This window comes from Gallus gallus, chromosome 9 (assembly GCF_016699485.2).
Source record: "Gallus gallus isolate bGalGal1 chromosome 9, bGalGal1.mat.broiler.GRCg7b, whole genome shotgun sequence".
Classification (NCBI taxonomy): Eukaryota; Metazoa; Chordata; class Aves; order Galliformes; family Phasianidae; genus Gallus; species Gallus gallus.
The window spans coordinates 131,594-153,313 of record NC_052540.1 but is presented as its reverse complement, the minus strand read 5'-3'; the positions used below and the strand labels follow the sequence as shown (position 1 = coordinate 153,313).

Genomic DNA, 21,720 nt, shown 5'->3' with positions numbered 1-21,720 from the left:
CTAGGATGAACACTCAGATGTGTTGATATTCTTTACTAATCTGCTCTGGTTTGGAAGGGTTTAGCTGGAGGGTCTCTCATTTTTGGCTCAAATGGACTTTTGAATGCATAGAAGAAAAAAATGCAATGAAAAGCAAAAAAGAACTACGAGAAAGAGGGAAACAAACCAGTGTCTTGTGCTTCAAGAGTAGGCTTCTAATTAGTCTGTGGGCAGCCTTCTTTCCTAGGGCATTCAAGGCCTCAGTTTCATGACAGTGTAAGGACTTAAAAAAAATCTATTGGTTTTTCTTCTCTAAATCCATTCCCTGCTTGTATCCCTTAAAGTAAGTCTGTATCTCCCTTCATTTCTTCTAGGGTGGAGTAATAGGTGAAATTGTAACAGGTCCTCTGTTTTTCTGGTTCTAAATTAAGACTTCACTTTCCATGTGCCAGCTTTTGTTAATTAATGTGGGATTCCTCTCTGGTTTATTGGTAGAGTCCTTAGAATGCAGAAGTAGAGTTATTTTTGTGAATTTCTGAAGTCTTTTGCGAAATTAGTTTTAATCTAGACTGGTATACAAGGATATCTTAGGAAGTTTCCTTTGCTTTTCAACTGTTGAAGTAGACCTGGAAGATCTGAGTTAATATCTCTTGATTGAAATGGAATAAGGATCCTTCATTTGAACAGCGATTTCGGCAAAGAGGGAGCAACAAGTAAGCCTCTTGGAGGAGTGATTTGCACCTCTAAGCAGAGCAGTAACCTTTTCTATTGAAATTAGTGTAATTGCTGCCATCTAAGCCAAGCCTTATTTTATCTGAAGTAATTTAACTTACTTAACTTTTGAAGTTGAGCTAGTTTGTCCTGCAAACAGTATCTTAACTGGAATTAATGGCAGCTGCAAGACTAGTGTTCTTCTGATTGTTCAGACATAAAAATTAGTATTTCCAGCTGTAAGATAGAAAGATTGAACAGAAAAGTTTATAAAATAATCTGTGCTGTTGAGTCATATCTTTTTAACTTCTGAGACGTAATAACTAAAATCTCATAATCAATGCATTTTTATTCATGTCTGTCATTGGAACAGGTTCAGTGATGTTATTAGAGATGTGGGAACTCTGGGTACTTGTAAAAATCATAGGAATGCAGTGAAACATGGTGTTATCGATGTTGGCATATTATTACTGAGCAGTTATGACTGGCCCTATATATGGTTTCAACCATCCCAACTGAGAATCGAAATGGTAGTTTTTACGTCACCTTCACTAAATTGCAGTTGTTTTTTTTTTAACCTCCCAGCTGCGACATGCTAAAAGCCAGTTACAGTGGCTTAGTTTGAAAGCTAAAACAAAATACTTGACTACTCCTGCACTGGGGTACTGAGTCTCCTAAACTAACACCAAGCTCGAATGTTTCTGCAGAGGACAGACACCAAGTTGGCTGGAAGTGTTGATCTGCCTGGGGGTGGGAAGGCCCTAGAGATCTGGATCTGGACAAGCTGGATTGCTGGGCTGAGGCCAATGGGATGAAGTTCTACAGAACCAACTGCTGGGTCCTGCACTTTGGCCACAACAACCCCAGGCAGTGCTACAGGCTTGGGGCAGAGTGACTGGAAGACTGTGTAAAGGAAGTGGACCTGGGGGTATTGGTTGACACTTGGCTGAACATGAGCAGCAGTGTGCCCAAGTGGCCAAGGTGGCTAATGGCATCCTGGTTTGTATCAGAAATAGTGCAGCCAGCAGGAGCAGGGAAATGATCATTCCTCTGTACTCAGCACTGGTGAGGCCACATCTCGAGTACTGTGTCCAGTTTTGGGCCCCTCACTACAGTAAGACATTGAGGCCCTGGAGTGTGTTTACAGAAGTGCAACGAAGCTGGGGTCTGGAGAACAAGGCTTATGAGAAGCATCTGAGGGAACAGGGATGACTCAGTCTGATGGAGGCTTAGGGGTAACCTTATCGCTCTCCACAGCTATCTGGAAGGGAGGTTGTAGTGAGGTGGGGATTGGCCTCTTTTCTCATGTAACTAGTGATAGGAGTAGAGGGGATGGCCTCAAGTTGCACCAGGGAAGATTCAGGTTGGACATCAGGAGATACTGCTTCTCTGAGAGAGTGATCAGGCGCTGGAATGGGCTGCCCAGAGTGGAGTCACTGACTCTGGAGGCATTCAAGAAATGTTTGAATGTTGTACTGAGGGACATGGTTTAGTGGAACATATTGGTGATAGGTGGACGGTTGGACTTGATGATCTTGGAGGTCTTTTCCAACCGCGGTGATTCTATGACTTAAGCTGTCAGCCCTCTGTTGACCCTTTCCTTGTTGTTTCAAGTTCTTGCCCGTGCTATGGGCAGTATAGGACAGATCTATGCGTATTGCTGTTTTATCTTAATGAAGGTAGTTAACTTTGTTTTGTTAGTGTAAGAGATTTGTGCATCAGTCAAGCTTCCTGGTTAGTCCTTTTTTTTTTTGGTCTGTGTAGTGTATGTACTGGTCAGAACTCCAGCAAGATGTTCTGTGCTACAAATCTCCTTTTAAGTGTGTATGTCGTAATCTGTTCATGTGCTCAACCCCAGTAAGCTCAAATGTAGGGAAATCAATCAGAGGGGGAGTGCATTTCATTAGTGCAGCTGGTTGTTCTGCAGCATTTTAAGTGCTAGAAACCAATGATAAGTGAATTTGTGTTTTATTATGTTGTTACAGCCTTACTTCCATGTGCAGAGCTGGAGCAATACGGACAGATGACTCTTGCATCGTTCTTAAGGTGAGCTAGTTAGACAATTCTGTTTAAAACAGCATCTTTATGAGGATCTATTCCTGTTTTTATTTATCTAGTATAAAAAGTAGCACAAAATCTGTTAAATAGATGATCTCAAAACACCAAGTTCTAATGATATTAATTAAAAAAAGAACAAAAAATAGTTCCCTAATTGCCTTTAAACGTTTATAGCTATATGGCTCTTTTAAGAATTTTAGATAAAGAATCATACCAAAATGCCCATATCCAGCAACAAATATTCCAGAGTTTGACACAAAGCAGCTTGAGGTTTGTAATGATGTGAGTAACTGTTTGTAAGTAACATGGAAACAACATTTCTACCTTGATCTCTGCATGTGAACAAGGCACTGTTATGTATTTCAGTAGCAAGTTTCAGAAGACTGTAGTCAAAATGCTTGCACAGTATATAAAAGGGGCCCATCAAAATCAGACCATTTTTCAAATTTTGCAGTAATTTTGTAAATTTATCTGAACATCAGTGCTTCATAATTTGGTTAGGGTAGGGAGAGCTGTCAGCGGAGTGTCAGGAACTGTCCCTAAGTCCAGTGTTCTCATAATTCTGGGGAAAGGGCAGTTTCTCTATAAGATGCTGCACTAAGAAAACATATTTCAATGTTCACTGCAGTAGAGCATGGCACATTTACACTTTTTGTTAGTGGGAATTTAGTATCTACCATTCAAGGTAATTACAGATGAAAGTCCACATGTTGGCAAAGTCAAATTTCCATCACTCCCATCTTTTTAAGCAGATAACCAAAATGCGGTTCATTCCAGTGTCAGTAGTGACATCTGATCTAAACATAAGACTCTTTTTCACTGCGTGAGAACTTGGTTGAAAGTAGCCTAATGTAAACTCAGTAATGCCTGAACAATTTCTCAGTAGTCTTTACAATTCTTTTTGTCTGAAGGCACCTGTCTAAATAACATCAGTAATCTCTAATTAGACATTGTATTAGATTGTATTAGGCAGATAACATTACAAAATCTCTAGTACAATTAGAGAATTGCTCTAGAATATCTGTTTGCTTTTCTTTATGAACGTAGTAGCTGTTCCAAACAGTGTACTTTATTTTTATTCTTTTTAAACTCATCAGACTCTGCCATGTTTGGTTCGAATGTGTAGCAAGGAGAGACTGCTGGAGGAGCGAGTAGAAGGAGCAGAAACTCTGGCCTATTTGATTGAAACAGATGTGGAGCTCCAGAGAATTGCCAGCATTACTGACCACCTCATTGTCATGCTTGCTGATTACTTCAAGTATCCCAGCTCAGTGAGTGCAATCACTGATATCAAAAGGGTACGTTCCCCTTCTGAATCTTTGAAAAACAGTAGCAAATGGGCTCAAGATGTTTCTTTATTCTATTTAACTCAACCTTATGTCCAAGTTCTTCAATGGAAAGATTGCCAGAGGTCCGACCATGACCCTAATGCTTATAGTCCTCAAGTCTTTGCTCATTAGCTGCTTTTTCTAGAGCCTGTAATATCCAAACAAAGAACTTTGTGTATATTTGGGCTCTGCATCTTGTAAGAAGGATGCTTCTGTTCTTTGTGGGACACAGGAAGATGGTTTCTGGATAGTTTAACACAGCTTCTTTGTAGGAGTTTCATGACATTTTCCAAATATAGCAATGAAGTACCAGACTAGGGCTTCTGTCGTGTTGCTCATGTGCTGAGTTTACAAGGCTTACCTTCAGGAACCACTGCATTTTATTGTCATAAGAGGTAATAGTCCATGTGATGTAGATAGTTTGAATTCGTAGGTCAAGTTGTGGAAAATGTTGAGTTCAGGGATGGTTCTTTTCTGTTAAGCAGAAAAACCTGGATGTCCTGTGTATCATTTCACATTATCTCCAGTTGTTATCTGAACTTGCAAGAGGTTGGATAAACAGTGATCCAATATACCTTGGAGGCTTATTTTCATAGGCGTTTGAGGAGCTGTTCTGTTCCCAGATTCTGTTCCTTACCAAAGCACTAGTAGATCAATCTCGGAAGCAGAATTGTTCTTGATGTTCCTTGTAGGGAAGTATCATTTGTTGATTCCCTTTTTCTCTCATTCAGTCTTTAGAAATTAACCAAAAGAACTGGATTACAGAGCGTTTGTTTTTCTCTGAAACTGTCCCAAGAGGTAGACACACCTCTCAGGCTTTCATGAGATTGAATTGATTCTACACATACAGCTGCTTTGAAGTAGATGTAAAAATGCAAATTAAACATTAAAAAAACTGCTGGTTGCACCTTAGATTTAAATAAGCAGAAGGAAGATTAGCATTTGACTGGGGAGCAATGAGCATAGGCAGTAGCATCAAAAACATGGCGAAGGTTCTGAACGTGAGTGGAGCGATTACAAATATTATGACATTGCTTTAAGTGTTCAAAAAGTCTCAAAAAATAAGTTGTCTGGAAGGGCAAGGTGCTTATTTGGAGAAGGAAAAAACACTTTGAATTACACCCCAAAAGGTAAAAAGTAGATGAGTGTGGACTTCACAGAATGGATTATTTATCATTGTTAAAATATTTAAAATAGACATAATACATTCTGCTCTAATGATGTATCTGTACCAGGGGAAATTATTCATACAGCTTAGTTTTTGACAGTTCTTTTATACAAGTAACTTATTGCTTAATACTGGCATTTTTCTGGCATTTTGAGTAGACTTAAATTTTACTTTGTTATGTGGAACCCTTTGGTATGGTGGTTGGAAGGGTGTCAATCGTAGAGCAGCTCTGGTTGGAAAGGACATGAAGGATTTGTGTAGTTGGCTACTGAAAACTGCTAACAATGGTGATTAAACAACTTCTCAGTGCAATCAGTTCCAGCGTTACCCAGGTGAATATTTTTTCTCACATCCAGTTAGAACCTCACCTGTTTCAATCTGATTATTGTCTCTCCTCTTTCTGTGCACCTCCATAAAGAGTCCAGCTTCATGTACTTTGTAATCTTCTTGAGGTGAAGGCTGCTCTTATGTCTCTGCTCAGCCTTCTCTTGTCCTGGCTGAGAACCAGGGTGTTCTGCATCTGCTCATCCAGGTCTACTCTCTCAAAGTCAAGGCTTTGTGTATACTCTGCTTCTTGCCTTGTTCACACCTTGCAGGAGCTTGAATGCCACTATTATCCCTACAGCTTGTGTTCCCACTTGATTATCATACCCCAGCACAGTTTTTCCTGATTTGTGAGCCACATGTCCCATGGTGCATCACCCTAATTCACCTGTCTAGCGTCTGTGTTGTTACCTTCCCAAAACATCTGGACAGTTAGCACTTTGTTGTGTCGCCTTTATGACAGGAACTGGAAGTTAATGCTCTCCTTAAGCTCTAGATCCTGCGGTTTTAGAGTGGGCTTCAGTTCTGTTGATTAAAAACTTATGATTCTGTCCCAATTTTTTCCACTGCTCCCGGTTTGTCCCTATAAATTTCTGTTGGGTAAATGAGGCTACTTTTTGCCTTAAAATGGTCTGGATGGAGCATTAACATCTGAGAAGTGTTTTGGCATCAAATTGTTGTAAGCAGGTATTATTTAAGTTGACTTATCTGTAACTCAACAATGACATTAACCATACCCTTAAATTATTGTGTTCAGATGATGAGTGTGGACATCAGCTGTTGAAACAGCAGGTCATTTGTATTTCTGGCTGCTCTGTGCGTGGTAGACAAAACCTCGGCAAGCAGCTATTAGTTTACAGCAAATAAGGAAATACCACCTGTAATTTTTAATGTCTATATTTGATATCTGTACTTTATTTAAATAGCTTGACCATGATTTGAAGCATGCCCATGAACTGCGCCAGGCCGCTTTCAAGCTGTATGCTTCCCTTGGAGCAAATGATGAAGATATTCGAAAAAAGGTGAGCAAAAATGTTAGCAATGAGGCAGAGCTATAGCTGAAGGGCAGTGCAAGAGTTTGGATATATGTTTTGCTACTTCTACCTCTTTTTCTTTGTTTTGGTGTAAGTTGAGGTGTGAAGGCTTGCTTTGTGTGACGTTAACACAGTCTTCTACAGTGCAGTTTCTTTGAGTGGGATTTGAAGAAAATTTGTCTTTCAATAACAAAATACAAGAGTAAAGTTAGTTTTTGTCAATTTTTCATGGTGAGGAACTAGATTTTCAGAATAAAGTCTTTCAATATGCTGTGGTCCTTGCTACTCAGAATAGAATGGAATAGCTTAGTAGGGAGTGATCTATAAAGATTATCAATCCAACTGTTTAGGCTGTGCAGGGATGCTGTTGTGGTATGTGGGTCTTTAAATGTTTCTGAAACCTGTGTTTTGAGGGACAAAATTTGCCTCCATTATAAAATAAGCGTTTACCCAGAAACAAACCCTAGAAAATCTAATAATATTGTGAAACCAAGTCACAATTGATTCCGTTATTCCGAAGTGACTAAGGGGTTTGTGCTATTAGAACGTTTGGTGTGAAAGAGAACAAATTCTACTCAAACAACAAAGAAAAGATTGGAAGATAGGAGTAGTCATGTAGTTAAAAGTTTGAAATTTAGTGTGGATTTGCTGTGTCAAATTAAAATATCCGGCACAAGAGGCAGGAGAATTTTGAGTGTATTTACTTGCTAAAGGGGATAAATGGAAGAAAGGTATGTTCAGGTGGGAAAACAGTCAGTTGAAAAAGATAATAAGTGGGAGGATTTTTTCAGTGGGGAACCATTCAGAATCTCCAGATTTCACAGTATCATAGAATCTTTTGAGTTGGAAGGGACCTTAAGGGCCATCTAGCCCAACTTCACTGCAGCAGATGGGCACCTACAGCTCTATCAGGTGCTCAGTGCCCCATCCAGCCCAACCTTGGGTGTCTCCAAGGATTGTAAAAAACTTCTTCCTTATATACAATCTAAATCTCCATTCTTTTAGTTTGAAGCCATTTCCCCTTGTCCTATCACAGCAAACCCTACTGGAGATTCAATTCAAACCCATAAATTTCTCTTTTTTTGCAGGATTAATTTCTTTAGTTAATAGCAAGGATCCCTTCTCTTACATTTCAAGGAATTGTTTTTAATAAGTGATGGGTGTGAACAGAACAAAGTTGATTTATTATATAAAGGCCATCTTTCACCATGGTATTAACTCCCTTTTATCCTAGTTTTAAATGCTTGTGCTGGCCATGTCTAAATATGGAAGATGAGCAACTGTATCTTCTCCAGATGGCTTTACAACATGTCTCTAATCTATAGTTTGTATATATTTTGTGCACTCACACATGCTGTCTTTCGTTTTAGTATAACATTGAATAATACATTATACATATTATGTGCATTTTTTCTTGATGATTATTCAAGACATTTTAAAAGCAGTAGTGGAACAGAGGGTATAAATGTCTTCCAGCTCATGTGCAGATGCACACTTTGTTCCACTTAATCTGAGACTCTAAAGTGGCTTGCTATTTTTAGCTGTAGCTTTTGTACAATATTTAAAATATTGCAGACAGGAAGCTAAAAAAACAAAACAAAAGACAACAACCCCATAAATGTTCATATTATTTTATTCATATAATATTGATTACTTTTTGCTCTAGATCATTGAAACTGAAAATATGATGGACCGTATTGTTAATGGCTTATCTGAATCTAGTATCAAGGTGCGATTAGCTGCAGTCAGGTAGGATGCTTTTTTGTTTCATACAAACAACGTTTTTTGGTCAAAGTCTGATGTTGCACTTGCTAGATCTTCAGTTTTTCAAGAGCTGAAGTTAAGCTGAAATCTTCAACTGTTGAAAAACTTTTTAGGGGGAGAAAATTATTCTGAACTGGCACAGTATTTTCTTTTGCTATTTGCAAGCTATTAGTCACTACATTCTAGGCTGTGTTATTATGTGCAAAAGCAATGTGTGTGTGTGTGTATGTATGTGTAGAAGCATCAGTGTATCTCTGTGTACTTTTTTCACAATGAGTGTTTCTTTTCTGTTTTAGATGTTTGCACAGCTTGTCCCGTTCTGTTCAGCAGCTCAGGACAAGTTTTCAGGATCATGCTGTATGGAAACCCTTAATGAAGGTAAGTGAAGTCAAGTTGCAATCACTCAAGTCTTCTGCTTGGTTATAATAACATGGAGGATATGGTGTATGTTTAATTTGCATGTGTTTCTGTAGAATCGTAACATATATGACTTAGAAATCAAATTCCATGCAAAGAGTGTTGTGGTCCATACTTCGCTATTTTTTCATCTTTTTTTTTTTTTCTGTGATCAATTAATAAAGCTACATTGTCCCTAATATTTAGTGTTGTAGGACACGAGGACTGTATATCCTTCAGTTTAGAGTAGATGGAACAGCTCAGGCTTGGTCTGTAAGCACTATAAGAGAATTCAGGTCTGTTTTCTCCTGTAGTTCTCTGGTTCTCATTGCAAATACTAAAAATGAAGCTGAAGAACTCAGCAAGACTTTTTAAAATACTTTTTTTTTTTTTTAATAAAATGTGATTATCCACAAGATTAAAATGCATCAAAATGCATCAATTGTTTCTTGCCCTGTAATGTGATTGTCACTAAGTGCAGATAAACAGACCAGTTTCTTAGTGTCAGCATTTTTTAGCTCTTGAAAATGGGGAATGAGCCAATTCTGCAAGGAGCCTGAATGCTTAGGCAATGTAGACGCCCATGAGAATCACGAAGAAAAATGCCTGAAACGAGCCCAACTCTCTAATGCCAGAGAAAGCCTCATCAGCAAAGTTGAACTGATGAACCTGATAGTGAGGCACAGTTACATGAGCTGACTGCCTTCAAGCTTCAGTCAAAGTACTGTAAGGAAGTAAAAGATCAATAGATCTTTTGGCTCTTTCTGGTGGTTTGGATGATTCTATACAAGAAGGATGCCTGTTGGACACGCTGCTCAGGCCTATATAAAGTCTCATTGACTTCCTCTGATCTGCTTATGTTCTAATTCTCAAAAATAATGGACTACGCAAAATTGATTTGCTGGTCACCTTATCGGCCTTTTATGATGCTTGTGTGAATTAGAAGCCCTAAAGTGTGGGTCTACTTTGTACTGTAGTTTCATGATGGATATGGTGGAACAATTATTTTTCTGACAAGATATACAATACTGTACCTATTACATATGAAACACTGATTCTTGAGTAGTATTTGTGAATTGTGATGGTAATCCATAAGTTAATTAATCAGTCTTAACTGGCAAGTCAAGAGAGATTTGACCATGCAAGTTCTGCGCAATCACTATGGCATAATTCTCTGATGATCAGTACTTGTGATTGTCATCTGAAAGGGCTTGCAGGGAATGGTTTGAATATCTAAAAGTTTGCAAAAATCCCAACTTGGAAACATCAAAACACCTAGAAATGTAAAGCTAAAATGACAAGCTTGCTTGAAGAAGCCCAACCAGTTTAGAAGGAGAGCTATGTGAAAAAACTCTGCAAACACAGCTGCTGGCTGTTGCTCATTGTGATTTTTATCAAATAAGCTGGAGTCAGGAACTCCTGTATGTTCATTCCAAAATGGCAGGAATTATTCTTAAGTGAAAAATAAAATAAATTTTAAATAAAGATAAATTAATTTTCAATCTAGCTTAATAATAACTACGTAAGTTTCTTCTGTCTTCTCTAGCATATATAGCTGTATTGAAGAGGAAGGCTTACATCTACAGGGCATGTGTAAATGCACTTCTGTGCAAAACTCTGTAAATTGAGTAACTGTTAATGTTTGCTTGCTGCTCTGAAACAGATGTTGGTACAGACCACTCTCACCCATTCCCCTTTCCTTGTTGGAAGCGCAGTTGCATCCTCCTTACCTGACGAATCTCTTCCAGACCACACTGGGGTGATGTTCTGTTTAAGAATGGCATGTGTGGGTCCCACCTGACATCCTGGCATACCTAAGAGAGTTTAACTTGTTTGAGATTTCTCACTTTCCCAAAAGGACAAGTATGACAAAATTTGCTGTATTGTATTATGCTTTCCTCAAGGAGCAGAAGTCTTGAGGAGACTCCTAGAGCTTTTTTTTTTTTTTTTTTTTTTGGTAAAGCATGGTACAGAGGTGTTCTACAGGTCACAGCCTGTTTTCTGTTGAAAGAATGACCACTGAACAGAATTAGATTCATGCTTTGCAGAAGATGGCTGTGTTCCCATTGATTTATTCTAAGACCCACATGAAAGCTCTCAAGTCTGACTTCTGTGAAACAACTTTGTGTTGCTCCAGCTTGTCATTTAGTGAGAAGTATCACATTGAGTTGAATGAGCACAGTCTGAATCTGCACTACAAACATCAAAGCATCTCCAGATGTGTAGCATAACGAAGTGCAGCATAATTACAGGTATTCCATTTCACAGCAATCCCTGCCTTACCCTACTCGTTGACAGAGATTCTCCTTTCTCCCCTTCATGACAACAGGTTTTACAGAATGCTCCGAATGAAATTCTGATAGTAGCATCTTCTACACTATGCAATCTTCTTCTAGAATTCTCACCAAGCAAAGAGGTTAGTGTTAGTCTGTTACCTCTTATTGTTACTGGATAAAAGCTACCCTATAGACTGGTTCAATAAGCATAAGAGTATCCTGATGGGTAGGAACTATGTGTTAGTTGTCATAGAGTTGTAATGTTAGACAGACTGAAATCACTGATTGCTTGCTAATAAAAAGTAAACCTGCTTACAGTGCTGTGACAGTTGAATACTGTTGAATATTTAAATGTAGTCTCTGAAGGGAAAAAAAAGAAAGTAGAAATGAATTTTTTGACTTGTAGAATAATGATTATCTAAAAAAAACTCGTGAGCTCCAAGAAAACAAACTTTAATTGGGGATATGATTGTCTTACAGAATTACTGCTGTGATCTTGAGAATGCTGGCATAGCTCGACTGAGAGGTTTTTATTTTTCTTGACTGAAAGATAGGGGGTATCTGCTGTGAGCTCTGTTTCACATCTGTGTTTCATACAAATCCATACTCTATAAAATGGAACCATTTCCTGCGTCGGAAACACTTCTAAGTTACAGAATACATCTGTGAGATTTTGGTGTATGTGGGCTCCTGTGGAGCAGTTAGATTTTCTTGTTTGAATCAACTGAGCTTGATGTTTCCAGTCAAATTTGAGAGACGGAAAACTATAAAATAACACTACGACTGTTTACGAGGGTGGATAGTGATAGGTCAAGGGGGAATCGTCTTAAACTGAGAGAGGGGAGGTTTAGGTTGGATATTAGGATGAAATTTTTCACCCAGAGGGTGGTGACACACTGAACAGATTGCCCAAGGACGCTGTGGATGCCCCATCCCTGGAGGCGTTCAAGGCCAGGCTGGATGTGGCTCTGGGCAGCCTGGTCTGCTGGTTGGCGACCCTGCACATAGCAGGAGGGTTGGAACTGGATGAACATTGTGGTCCTTTTAAATCCAGGCCATTCTGTGATTCTGAGAACACCACCACCAGTATTTCACTGATTCATGGGCTTTCTTGTTCAAACTGCTAGTCACAGGCAGCTTAATGTTTCTATTTGTAATTGAACTGAAATACTGAACTGCTAATTGGACTGAAATATCAGGACACATAGTTTGTGTAAAAGTATAATTGCTGAAACAAAATACTGCTTGAGCAAAATGAAAGAGTTTTTAGAAATGATAGATTTGAAAACATCGGTAAACCAACTGCTTTTTTTAAAGTATATTGCATTTTTCCTATGTAGTATTTTCAAACTTATATGCAAATTATCAGTTGCTTAAAGCTGAAACAGGTCTGTATTCTTCTCTGCAAAATTGCTGAGTAAAAATGTAAAAAATTTTGAAAGATCTATCTGTCATGCCTATGGAGAATTCTCTGTGAGCCAGTCACCAAGGCCAAGGAGAAATTGTGGTTCCCTGACAGCTTATTGCAGTGTACAGTATTGCACGTGGGACCAGGTGAACTTTGGCACAAACTGCTGTCTGTTTCTGTTACATACTTGGGTTGGAAGGGATCTTATAGCCTATCCAGTTCCAAACTCCCTGCTGTGGGCTGGCTGCCCCTCCACCAGCACAGGCTGCCCAGGGTCTCATCCAGACTGGCCCTGAGCACCTCCAGGGATGGGGCACCCATGCTTCTCTGGGCAGCAGTGTCAGGCCCTCTCCACTCTTTTGAGTGAAGAATTCTCTCCCTTCAGAGGGCTCATAGTGCTCATGAATATGGGGCATGGCTTGATCAGTTCATCAAAGTCAAGAGTGTGTTGGAATCTCAAGAGTGAGATATAAGTAAGACTGTTTTTTAAAAAAATTACATTTACTTTTATTTGTATGTCTAATTATTCAGTGTATTGCTTTAAAAGTTTGGTTTTTTCGTCCCAACTTGTTCATTTCAGCCTATTTTGGAATCAGGAGCCATAGAACTTCTATGTAGTTTAACACAAAGTGAAAATCTTGCCTTGCGAGTGAACGGCATTTGGGCTTTAATGGTGAGTAAAATACTGATGGCATACTGCTTGCAATTGCACTTCTGAAGTAGTTTGTTAATGTGGCTTAGGGAACTTGAGAGTTGTTACTAGAAATAGTGTAAGTGAAATCTGTTTCTTCATTCTGTCCATTTAAAGAAGGAAAGCACTATCAGCCTGGAACACTTCAACAGTTAGAGATGAATAAAAACTCTTCCATTCAGATACCGATTTGGTTGTCCGGATCATTCAGGCAAATATTTGAGCAGTGCATGATGGGGACCAATAAAAGTGTCAGTAAAATCAGCCATAAAACTGTGTGGATACTGATTTATTGCATAACTATAAGTACACTCTTATGGAGAATTTACAGTTCTTGGTAAGTTATAACAATTTCGGGATTAATTTAGCAAGGATACATACATGCTATTTTATATATGCTATTTTACTAGAAGTAAAAACTAAAGCTTAAGGTTTAAGAAACATTGTCTTTTTCAGAATATGGCATTTCAAGCTGAACAGAAGATCAAATCTGACATCTTACGAGGTCTGAGCACAGAGCAGCTATTCCAGTTACTTTCTGATTCCGACGTAAATGTTCTGATGAAAACTTTAGGATTGCTCAGGAATCTTCTGTCTACTCGTCCAGTAAGTAGAGCTGCAAACAGACTTTCTTCTGATCAAACATACAGAAAATGCAAATGAATGATTACTTTTTTTTGACAAAACAAAGATTTTGGCTGAGAATACAAAATGGTTTTCTGTTTGTTGCTGTTTGATACATGGCCAAAATTGAGGGCTCTGCTTAGCATTTATCTCAGTATCTGTAAGCAAAAGTTCAAACCAGCATCAGAAAAATTGGAAAGAATTCTGTACATCCACTGAAACTTGGTAACTGTTACCAAATACAGAACTAGACAGTTGTATTTAATCATCAATTCCATTACATTTAGCTTCCCACAAAACTTTCCTGAATATCTTTCTGTGAAACTTGTCCAGAATAGCAATGAGAGAGTTGCACTTGTGAGTCAGTATGTGGAGAGGTGCTTTGTATTGAGGAGACCTAATGTTTCTTCTTTCTTGACACCTGAAATATTTCTGTTCTTACCCAACTATATAGTGAGTACAGACTACTTGAATGTGACTGTGGGACAGTGCACTTGGAAAAAAAAATAAAAATGCACACACTCATTTTACACACTGAAATAAAATGCTTTGAAAATGTAGGCCCGTGAATTGTTTTTGACAGGGAGAAAGAGATATTGGTGGAGGAAAAGAAAGGGGTAATCCCCTGTGAAGAACAGAGGGAAAACATGCAGCAAACATTTGGCAAGCCAGCATTTTTGTGGGGGAAAAATACCATGAAGCCTCTACTGTGCATTTATCATGTACTGTGTTTCTACTATAAAAAGGTCACTGCAAAATATCTTCTGATATCTGTACTCATTGAATCTCAATAAGCTTCATAGAGACTTTACACTGTCCTAATGTGAAAATTTTCATGAGAAAAGAACAACCTGTCACTCCATTAAATTCACCCTGAGCTCAGTCAGCAGTCTCATTATTTTAAGGTGTTATTTATCTGATACTGTCCCAGCTTCACCTACTCTCTGTAACACGTTAGAGCCAGAATCAACCATTCTTATTCTGTACCCAAAACTTACTCCAGAGTAACTCATCCAGAAGCTTTTGATCCAGGTTTCAGTGCTAGCAATTTTAAGAAATCCTACAAGAATCTCTACAATAAGAAGTTCCAGCTCAAAAAATTGCAGTGTGTGTTGTGCAGTGGTTATGTCTGGTGGCTGTGAACTGTCACTTCTGAGTTTTCCTATCAGTTCCTCCGGTAGATGTAGTTTCCCATTTTTTTTCTGTTACTCCTTATGACCACTTATACTCTTGTACAGGTGTTTGTAGTCCTTAATAATATGACTTTTTTACCTGTAAGTCTCTAACCTTGAGACTCTTTTCCTAGACTATAAGTAATTTATGCATCTTATCTTTCTGAATCCTTCAAGGCTTTTTTTTAAATGAGGGAATGAGGGTGTAAAACCGTGTTGCAGTGTTCCAGGCGGCGCTCTTCGTTTCTCAATAAACCGCGGAAGTGCGCTCTACCGCCAAAAAAAAAAAAAAAAAAAGAGAAAAACCCACAAATACACCAAAAAAAAAAAGCATCAATCCCTGAATTTCCCAAACTTCACTGACACCACCAACAATCACAGCCCAAATACACACAGCCCAAAACCCACAAATACACCAAAAAATAAAAGCATCAATCCCTGAATTTCCCAAACTTCACTGACACCACCAACAATCACAGCCCTGCAGCCCCTGTGTGCACGGGGAGGGCAGTGTGGGCAGCCAGGTGAAAAAAATAACCACACCTTTTTAGCCCTCTTTGATGTCCTCCTGTTATCAGAGGAGAAAAGGTGGTTCTTTCTAACTGCAGAATCATACTGAGAGCTTGCATCCTGCAGGATTTAGTCTTCAGACTGTGGCCAAATAGGAAACCAGTGGTTTTTTTTTTTTTTCTACAGGTTTCAGTGAAATCAGAACCAAGGCCCATGTCATGCTCTCTCAAACATGACCAGGGTTCAAATGAAGAAGAATGTTACCAAGTGTTTCTGCTGCTTCGGGTTTTGGGAGACCTTGCTATGAGCTAGGAACTTTGTGCTATGTTGCTACTCTTTATTTAAAGTAATTCATGTAGGAATGCCACCTCTGTGTCTGGAAAATTACTCCTAATTATATTTCATTTCTTTGACAGCACATAGACCATATAATGAGCACTCATGGGAAGCAAATCATGCAAGCAGTGACCCTCATTCTGGAAGGGGAGCACAATATAGAAGTCAAAGAGCAGGTATCCCTTCTTTTGTTTCAAGTTCTCGTGGCAGAATACAATTTGAGAAACACCTAAAAATGCTTTCTGTTCTCATCATTTTTTTTCTTGAGGATTATGATATGCTGTGGCTATTCTACTGAGGTCTGTCCATTTAATAACTTCAGTACCTACAAGAACATTCCTCTTCAGTGCCTCATTACAAACATGTTTGAATTGAATTCAGAATACCTTTTAGATTTCACAAGTAGGAGAACACCGTACATGAGAGCAGAAGAATTAAATCTAAGGCAGTGGCATGGCAGAAAGGGGACAGCAGGGACACAGGAAGAGAGCGAAGCCAGTATTTCATGCTGGGAAAATCTTCATGGTTATTTGCTCCTACAGCAGCTGTTGGAACAGTTAATAATAAAGAATAGTGTTACTGCCTGCTTTGCTGGCAGTAGAACATGTTCTGCTGGGAGTTGTGGCATCTCAGCTGTTCCTGGGAGCTGTGGGAGCCAGCAGTGGACACAGCAGAGGAGACAGTAGCAGGGAGAAGAGCATGGATAAGATAAGAGCAGGATAAGATAAGAGCAGGAGGGGCATGCTCTGAAAAATTACAGCTGGAAGAATAAACACGAGTAAAGGGGAATGGAGAGAGATGTCCAACAGGGAAAAGCATCTCTGGTTTTAGAACAGCATAAGGGTGCCAGCTTACAGGGATACTTGCTGTGAGGCTACCACAGCAAAGGAGAATGGACAGCAGAATTTGGCTAATTATGAGAGATGAGGGCTCTCTTTAACTGTCTTCCTCACACAGGACATGTGGTAGTGAGTAATGGGGGCATTGAGAAACTGGGAGATTACAGAGGATTCCTTTGGCTTAGAATGGATATTGGTAGTGAACAGCATGGCAAATGTCTTTAATTGCTAAATCCAGAGTGATCTAAATCTTTGCTCAGTGAAGAGTGAGCTGAAGTAAAGAGGTCTTTTGTGGCTGTTTAAATTGCAAAATTAGCAAAAAATACCAACCCACACAAAAAAAAGACTAAATATGTAGCATGTTTAGTGAAACCATGGTTGTGAAACAGCTGAAGATTAAACAGAAGATTAAACAGTTTCTAAATTGTTTTTTATAAAGCTCTAGTAAGTGAAATGGCCTTTATTGCAGTAGGAGATGATTTTGCCTGCCAAGCCTCTGAGAATTATTTTGGAGGAGAAAGTGCACCTCCTGGAAGAAGGCTGTTGTACTAAAGCTGAATGTAGGCTTTCAGTTTTGGAGCCTTTGTATACAGAGTGCTTCGCTTACCCCTGCAATGAGATGAGTGTGCTTTTGCTTCAGAACTAACTCTTGCACACAACACTGCACACAAGTAGGATGGTGTTTATCACTGACTGACTTGTTAGTGTGTCGTCAGCAGCTTTGGGAAATAATAGATGTCTGCAACTGCTAACGTGAATGAAGCTTAGACAAAGGCATCACACATGCACTGGTCATTCTCCAGAGCCCTCCTGCAGCCATATGCACAGAAAACATGGCTGAGTTCTTACACAGCTCTTAAGGGAAGAATTCACAAAGCATCTCCCTGTGCCTCCTGAGCACCAGGAAAGCCGCCTTTGCAAGTCTTAATGCCTTGTGCATGTAGTGCAAACATGGGCTTTGTTGCTTCAAGGTCATATTCTAAGATGGCTTTTCTAATTCACAAGAAATAAGCAGGTGTGTTAGCAGTTTACTTGAGTTACCTCTGCAGGTAAGATGTGTGATTAGAACTTGTGGGAAAAAAAATATTTCTCTGAGGGATCAGCAGATAGACCTCTGTTTTTCCTTTTCCTGACCCAAAGAACTACATGGATGTGTTGTTTTTTTTCTAGCTGCTGATACAGAATAGACTCCTCTACTTTCCAGTATATTGTATCTTTTCTATGTTATGCGTATTTCCATAAGAGGCTTAAATTTTACTCATTGAAATGAATTAATGAATGTTGCTTAATTTTTTAGAACAGCAAAAACTGTTTTTTTGGAAGGGCTGTTCAGCCACAGTTATTACAGCTTTGGCACTGGCAAAATGTAAGCAAGCTGGAAACTCCAGATTAAAGATAAAAAAACTAATTAAAAGAATTGTTTGTTACAAGTTCAAAGCTGTCAGGAAAACTGTATAAATCATGGGATGTGATCTGCAGCCAATATTCTTAACAGTTTTTCTCTCTTTCAGACGTTATGTATACTTGCCAATATAGCAGATGGGACAACAGCAAAAGAACTGATTATGACCAATGATGACATTCTTCAGAAAATCAAGTACTATATGGTATGGGGGAATTTCTCTTCAGTGTTTTATTTTGATCTTTTGTCAGAATTAAAGATGACACTTTAGCATTTATTCGTATAAATTGTTAGTCATTATCATGCACTTAGCTCTTGTCTACCCAGTTGTGTTTAAGAAATCATGCTGTGCAGCTCTATATGGCAGATGAGAAGGAAGATCCAGTGTTATTTCCCATAATAATGTTATGCTGACTTAAGCAATACCTTTAACAATTCTATTTGGAAAATTTGTAGTGATATTGAGAAAGAAGCATCCTGTAGATCTCTTACTATGTATGTAAGAGGAATTGACTGGAAGCTACTAAACTGTCATGTCATGATGTTAGAGAATTTATAGATACAGAATTTGTCCCAACTTTTTCTACCTCATTTGTTACAGGATGAATGCCAAAATGTAAGTGTGAGAAATTCTGAATCTCTTCCTCTAAATTTGAATACTATTTTTTCTATATTTAGAGTCATTCAAATGCTAAACTTCAGCTTGCTGCCATGTTCTGTATATCTAATCTCATATGGAATGAAGAGGAAGGTAAGAAAGCCTCATTATTAATGCATAGACAAGTTGCTACCATGATCAAAAGGCTGGTGTTACATACTAGTCATTATTGCAGTGCAATTGAATCCAAAGCATAAAGGGAGATTATCATTATAGGTCTAATATGGAAGAAGTGAGTGTACTTGGGTCATAGAAGAAAATGTAGAGAGCTATTCTGGGGCAGGAAGGGAGGAGGATGATGTCAGTAAAGAAGAGCTGATGAGTGTCACACAGATTCCACCTGCAGCATTTCTGCAGAATCTGAAAACAGTTGGAATGAAAGAATCCTAGTAAGGGGATTATGGAAATTCATAATTGGAGCAGGCTCACTGGGGAGAGATAGATGGCAATGGATTAGAAAAGGGCCTTGTTGGGAAGGTATTTTTCCCAGACCTGAATGGATTGGGCAGTGAGGGTCTGAAACCAGTAAAATGATTTGTGGCTGGAACTGGGAGGAATGGGAAAAAAGAGTTGTAACCCTGTACCTGTAGTGGAAGGTAACTGGGAGGGAAATGAAGAATGCTGCACCACAAAAAAAGAGTGGTTTTGTTGTGAGGGATGGAGAGGACAAATGGAGGAAGCAGTGCATCACAGGAAGGAATGGTTGGAGAAGAATGGATGGGAGGTGGTGTTCTTTGAGGAGTATTGGGGCTGGGAGGAGGGCTTTGTTAGGTGGATGATTTACAGATCTTCAGATTGACGATGCTGCACTTCAATAAAGAAATTAGTGCTGTTAGGACATTTTTTTTTTCCTGTGTAACCTATTTCACCTCTCTCAGGTCACAGAATTTTATTCAATGGTGGCAGCTATGCTCCAGATGGTTTTCTGCTCACAGTGCTACAGCTTAGACTTAAAAATACACCCTCAGTTAAATGTTCTTTGTATTCAAATCAGAAAAATGAGATTAAAGAAGCTTGACTTCAATTGCTTGAATTAGGATAAAATTTGTTTGGGATTTTGCCTTTGAATTTTTTTTCTTTAAACACATGCATACTAAAACACCAAAAAGAAACTAGGCCTCTGTTTTGAAATTGCTACAGCTGAAGGAGGTTTTCCATTGCTGTGTTTTAGCTGAACTGTGCTCCATACCCCTCTCCTTAAGCTGCTTTCTGCTTTCTTCTCCTTTCACTCCTTTCTTCTGTTCTGCATACATTTTCTTTCAGTGGTATTTCCAAGAATGTAATCTGTTGTTGCAGGCTCACAAGAACGCCAAGATAAACTACGAGACATGGGAATAGTAGATATCCTACATAAATTGAGTCAGTCATCGGATCCAAATCTGTGTGACAAGTGAGTATAAATAAAAAATAAAATCCAGAAACAAGATTAGAGGAGAATCTTGCTTTTATTATGTGATCTGGGATGCTGTGTTGGCTGGGGTCTTGGAAAGGACTGTCAGGGTCATGATAGCATAGTTGTGAGATGTAAGCTGAAGGGGAAGCAAAACTTTTCAATTCAAGTTCTAATAATGAACATTGAATTAGCTGAAATATTGATGAAATGTAACCATAGGCTTTTGGGAGGTATTTGTAACAAAAATGTAGTGCAAAGTTGGATCATATAAATTGTCCTGTTCTGACTGCTGCTTTTCACCCTCTCACCTCAGTGTATGGTGTTAGTAGGGGCAGTCTCACTGACAGGAATAATGTGCTTCTTGTGTGTGCTAAGTTCCTGATACGTGGCTGGTTCATTTCTCAGCCATAGTCACTGCTTTTCGTGGTACATCTGTAATACAGAAAAATGATTGCTTTTCACCAACTGAAGGGGGATTTCTTTGCTTAAAAATTCAAGGTTCGGGATGCATCTTAATTCACACCATACCTGACAGTTGCTTAGATTATGCTGAACATCTAGTGTACGTGATTAGATTGTCTTATTCTCAGGTCCAGGGTGGGTCCTTGAACCGTTACAGCCCACGCAGCATTTCTGCACCAAAACCAAGGTTCTCCCAAACTGAAGGAAGCAGCTATTCGCTTTCCTGTCACCTCACTAGTTACCTTCCCTATCTTGCCAACATAACATGCAGTTTTGTTCATACAGTTGTTGATGATAAAGCCAGAACCCAACAGTTAACAGCTTGTTTTTCTCTTGCAGGGCAAAGACAGCACTCCAGCAGTATCTTGCATGATCAAAGGCTAATGGAATCTATGGACACCCCTCATGTCTACTTAAGGAACAGCAGGAAATATACCTGACTCCTTATATTTGCACAAGTCACCTTGGGCTGCATTTTTCTTAGGTGCAGGGAGCTGCTTTGCAGAAACAGTTTAAATGATCAGGTCTCCAGTGCACTTGAGAACTTTTTTTGAGGTAGTTTCTTTACTCAGAGGACTCCTGGGGGGTTGTTTTGGTTTGTTTGTTTTTTTCCTGAGCTACCTGGACTTTGGAATAGAACAATCAGTCATCATTTTCCTTTTGGGCCTACAGTTTTCTGCTTTTGCTGCAGCCTGTGTGCATGGATGTGTGTGGGTGTGTTTGAGTGTGTGCGTGTGCTTGGATGAATGTGTGTTGGGTGTGATACCTCAATTATGTTTTTCCTTTTTTTGTGTGAAAATCTTTTTCTACAGGTTTTCAAGGATTAACCATTGTTTGCTGTACGAATACTTCAATGAATTATATACAGTTTGAATGAAATGTTATTTAAACAAAAACTGTTGTATCCCATAAAGTTTATTTTGAATTTTGAACAGATGAATGTTTTTAAGTAAAATATATGCATTTCTGAACTTCAGCTTAACTTACATTATACTTCCTTTTTAAAGAGGAAAATAGGGGGAGACAGTATATCCCAAATTATAAGCAGCAAATTCTGTACTGACAAGATCCAAGAGTTAGCATTGTACTGCCATACAGGGTCACTCAGTACTGGAGAAATACTCAAATCAGTGGAATGGGTCAGCTGGATTGTTCTACATCCATCCCTGTGCAGTTTTAGAAGAAAG

The 21,720-nt window shown here is 38.9% G+C and overlaps 1 protein-coding gene across 12 annotated transcripts in view; it reads left to right on the top strand.

Moving 5' to 3' along the window:
- ARMC8 (armadillo repeat containing 8) overlaps positions 1–21,509 on the top strand; it is a 60,488-nt gene extending 38,979 nt beyond the window's left edge. For 11 of the 12 annotated variants that reach the window (XM_040705500.2, XM_040705497.2, XM_015291328.4 and 8 more), the window contains 13 exons: positions 2,676–2,736; positions 3,846–4,046; positions 6,495–6,590; positions 8,269–8,351; positions 8,663–8,744; positions 11,092–11,178; positions 13,027–13,119; positions 13,594–13,743; positions 15,860–15,955; positions 18,130–18,225; positions 18,699–18,771; positions 19,975–20,068; positions 20,873–21,509. In XM_040705500.2, coding sequence (XP_040561434.1) covers positions 2,676–2,736; positions 3,846–4,046; positions 6,495–6,590; positions 8,269–8,351; positions 8,663–8,744; positions 11,092–11,178; positions 13,027–13,119; positions 13,594–13,743; positions 15,860–15,955; positions 18,130–18,225; positions 18,699–18,771; positions 19,975–20,068; positions 20,873–20,906 — 1,246 coding nt within the window. In that variant the 3' untranslated portion in view covers positions 20,907–21,509. Of the gene's footprint in view, positions 1–2,675; positions 2,737–3,845; positions 4,047–6,494; positions 6,591–8,268; positions 8,352–8,662; positions 8,745–11,091; positions 11,179–13,026; positions 13,120–13,593; positions 13,744–15,859; positions 15,956–18,129; positions 18,226–18,698; positions 18,772–19,974; positions 20,069–20,872 lie in introns of those variants that run through there. The other variant, XR_005862087.2, reaches the window with a different exon arrangement.
- Positions 21,510–21,720: the final 211 nt, after the last annotated feature.